This window comes from Tripterygium wilfordii, chromosome 6, assembly GCF_013401445.1.
Source record: "Tripterygium wilfordii isolate XIE 37 chromosome 6, ASM1340144v1, whole genome shotgun sequence".
Lineage (NCBI taxonomy): Eukaryota > Viridiplantae > Streptophyta > Magnoliopsida > Celastrales > Celastraceae > Tripterygium > Tripterygium wilfordii.
This window is the reverse complement of record NC_052237.1, coordinates 9,456,957-9,460,134: the sequence shown is the minus strand read 5'-3', so window position 1 is coordinate 9,460,134 and position 3,178 is coordinate 9,456,957. Positions and strand designations below refer to the sequence as shown.

Here is a 3,178-nt window from a genome sequence, read left to right as displayed (position 1 = left end):
TACTATATATTACGACGACTAAAATGGCATTTAGTAGCATATGGCGGGCCCAATACCAAGCCATAAGGGTAAATGCAATGGTGAAGTGGTATTGGACCAACAAAGATGTTGTCTTTTACTGATGTGGCTGTATTATAAAATGTGTTTTGTTTATGTGGCTATATTGGGATAAGTGTTTTGCTGATGTGGATGTATTGATATTTAATGTTTTGTTGTGGATAATATGGAGGAATGGAATGTTGTTGGGTTAGGTGGAAAGAGAAAGTGTGTGGGAAGAAAAAGTGTATAGAAATTTGTGTTTTGCTGATGTGGCTGTATTAGAATACGTGTTTGACTTGACTTTTTATGTAATAGAGGTGAGACCGGGCCAACAAAAATGTTGGCCCACTAAATTGTTTCTTATTGCATTTGCCCTAACAATACGAAGCACAAACCCGCCGTACATCACATGCTGTAAACATGGTGACTTACCCAAAAACAAAAGCTGTAGATATGGTGGCCAACTTTCCAGGTATTTGACTTCAGAAACAACATGACACACACAATAGAGTCAGAAATCTAATCTAACTATTCTCAAGTAGACAGAAGAACCTGGTTGATCACATTGTCCAAATTCACATAGGAAGACCCACTTGAACCAGCAGTAGCCTCCTCTGCCATTTCCTTCCACACCAAAGCTTTCTCCCTCATTTCCTTTCCCTTCTCTCCCTCCATCAACTCTCTCACAAGGCTCTCAACTTCATCTCTTTTAACATCACTATTAATCTCCATCCCAATCCCCCATTCTGTGCAACAATACCTGCAATTCGTCTGTTGCTCTGCAAAGAAAGGCCAACAAACCATAGGCACTCCTCCACACACACTTTCAAGTGTAGAATTCCACCCACTGTGAGTCAAAAACCCACCAACACTTGGATGTCCCAACACTTGCTCTTGTGGGCACCAGCTTGACAATACTCCTCTGTTTTTAGTCTCTGTTATGAACTCCGTTGGCAGAATTGCAGAGTCACCGGAGACAAGATCAGGCCTTATGACCCACAAAAAGTTTTGCTTGGAATTCGCAAGACCCCAAGCGAATTCGATCAGTTGATCACCTGTCATGACTGCGATGCTCCCGAAATTGACATAAACAACCGATCTGGGGTCTTGGCTGTCTAGCCATTTGAGACACTCTGGTTCTTCCTTCCACAGGTTTGATCCCATTGCTTCTAGTTCACTGTCTTGGATCTGATTTTGGAGAAACTGTAGTGGACCAATTGGGTAAACAGGGGGAATGATTGTGGACATGGCTTCGATAACTTCATGTTCTAAGGCGTCAAAAGTGTTCAAAATTACTGCAGAGGCTCTCTGGACTCTCTCTGTCTCGGAGATTACGAAGTTCAACATTGTGTCTTCAGGGTCAGTTGTTCTTATAAAACTTGGAATATCTTTCAATCGGATATTCTTCATGCCCGGAATCCAATCTATCGGAGTATCCAAGTACCCATTTGTCAAGTCTTTCGGATCTGCCATACGAAAGTAGTAACCATGTCATTAGTAGCCAATTATATCCCCAGTACATCCTCTCAATAAAAGCCGACAAATGGTTTTCAGTGGACCACAACCAACTTGGTTGTGTAAATTTTGACTGGTTGCATAAATACTCCTCACAAGTGTTTACCTGGTAAGGGTGTCTATGTAACTAACCTAACGGTGCGAGTTTATATTTATATTGAATGTCTAAACATGTTGTTATCGGCTACCAAAAACTGTACATATAACCAAATCATTTTTTCAATAACCGATAACAACGCCACCGTGTTTGTCTATTTTTGGACAACCAATTAAGCCCTAAACTCGGGTTGAGCAGGCTATGGTAAATTGGGCGGAGATTCAATGCAAAACTGATTGGGAATCTCCGAATCAGTCCCACTGAAGATCAAAAAGCACGGCAAACATACGCCTTTTGGCCAAACATCATTAACTTTTTAAAGCAAGAACAGAAATAATTATGTTCTTTAACCAAACTAATTTTTTGAAGTCGAAAGGCAGATTTGGTCTGGAAAAAAAAAATACGCAAGGACTCAATTAACCATTTTTGATAAATTCAAGAGTTTCTGCGATATTTATCGCTTAAATTTTTTTGGTCCAATTGAGAATTTGTATCCTTCGAGTTTCAATGACAGAATAATGAAACATGGATAAAAGACAAAACCGAACCTTTGAGTGGTACTAGACCCTTTTGAATGAGGTCGCGATAATGAAGGTAAGCCATGAAGCCGCAAGCACTAGTAGTCCAGAGAAGCACTTCAGGAACACCGAGCTCCGCCGCCGCATCAAGAGTGAAACTCATCACCCCATCAGAAACAACACAACTCACCGGAGGAACACCCTCCGCCTCATTAAGCCTCGCAAGCAACCTTCTAAAGGGTTGGAGGCAGTACTTGCTGGTGGAGGCACAGAGTGATGGAATGTCTTGGGTGGCATCCACATCGGTCGAAGGAAGACCGTCCGGAATGGTCAGAAACCGAAAGGAAGGAAGGCCGTCAAGAGAGTTTGGACCTCGCGACTTCAAGAGGCGTTTGTGGTTGAATTCTGTGTTGACAAAGGTTATGTGAAAGCCTTTGGAGTGAAGGAGTTTTGCGAATTTTAGCATCGGATTTATGTGGCCTTGAGCTGGGTATGGGATGCACACTGCATGAGGCTTCTGATCATTTGTTATGACAAGGGAACCCATTTTCCCTATATCAAATCTAGATAGATCAGAAAACAAAATTGAAACTTGAAACCAGAGAAGAGGAGGAAGAAGAAGAGAAAGTTATTATGGAGAGAATTATGCTACCTTGTATTGTGTCATGAATTATATAGGCAAGCGAAGACGGAAGTTGTTGAAAAGATATTATTATAAATAAAAATATGTATAGTCAAATAATTACCATAGTCGCCAAATGATGAACTTTTTTTCACAGCCGGAGCCCGGATGTTAGACGGCTCTATGATTTTTTGTCATTGTTTACTTTAGTTGAAAGTTCAATGAAGCCGATATATGCATGTACCGCTTTTTTTTCTTTTTTTTGTTTTTTTAAAATTTGAGTGATAACGTATTTGGTGGATTTCCATGGGGCAAATCGTATAAATTTGAAAGGTCACGAGTTCGATTATTATTGGGAGCAATACCCTTATTGTCAAACATTGAGTT

The 3,178-nt window shown here is 40.6% G+C and overlaps 1 protein-coding gene across 1 annotated transcript; it reads right to left on the bottom strand.

Moving 5' to 3' along the window:
- Positions 1 to 351: 351 nt before the first annotated feature.
- LOC120000389 (7-deoxyloganetin glucosyltransferase-like) lies at positions 352 to 2,820 on the bottom strand. Its single transcript, XM_038848463.1, has 2 exons — positions 2,200 to 2,820; positions 352 to 1,505 (listed from the first exon to the last, which is right to left on the bottom strand). Exons 1-2 carry the CDS (start codon positions 2,714 to 2,716, stop codon positions 574 to 576), a joined length of 1,449 nt encoding a protein of 482 aa, XP_038704391.1. The 5' UTR covers positions 2,717 to 2,820; the 3' UTR covers positions 352 to 573.
- Positions 2,821 to 3,178: the final 358 nt, after the last annotated feature.

Bases quoted from the DNA above. Each gene is read 5' to 3' on its own strand.
- LOC120000389 (XM_038848463.1), bottom strand. From the start codon at position 2,716: ATGGGTTCCCTTGTCATAACAAATGATCAGAAGCCTCATGCAGTGTGC. The intron at 1,506-2,199 runs GTTCGGTTTTGT...TTCGTATGGCAG, and splicing joins GGGTCTAGTACCACTCAAAG to ATCCGAAAGACTTGACAAAT.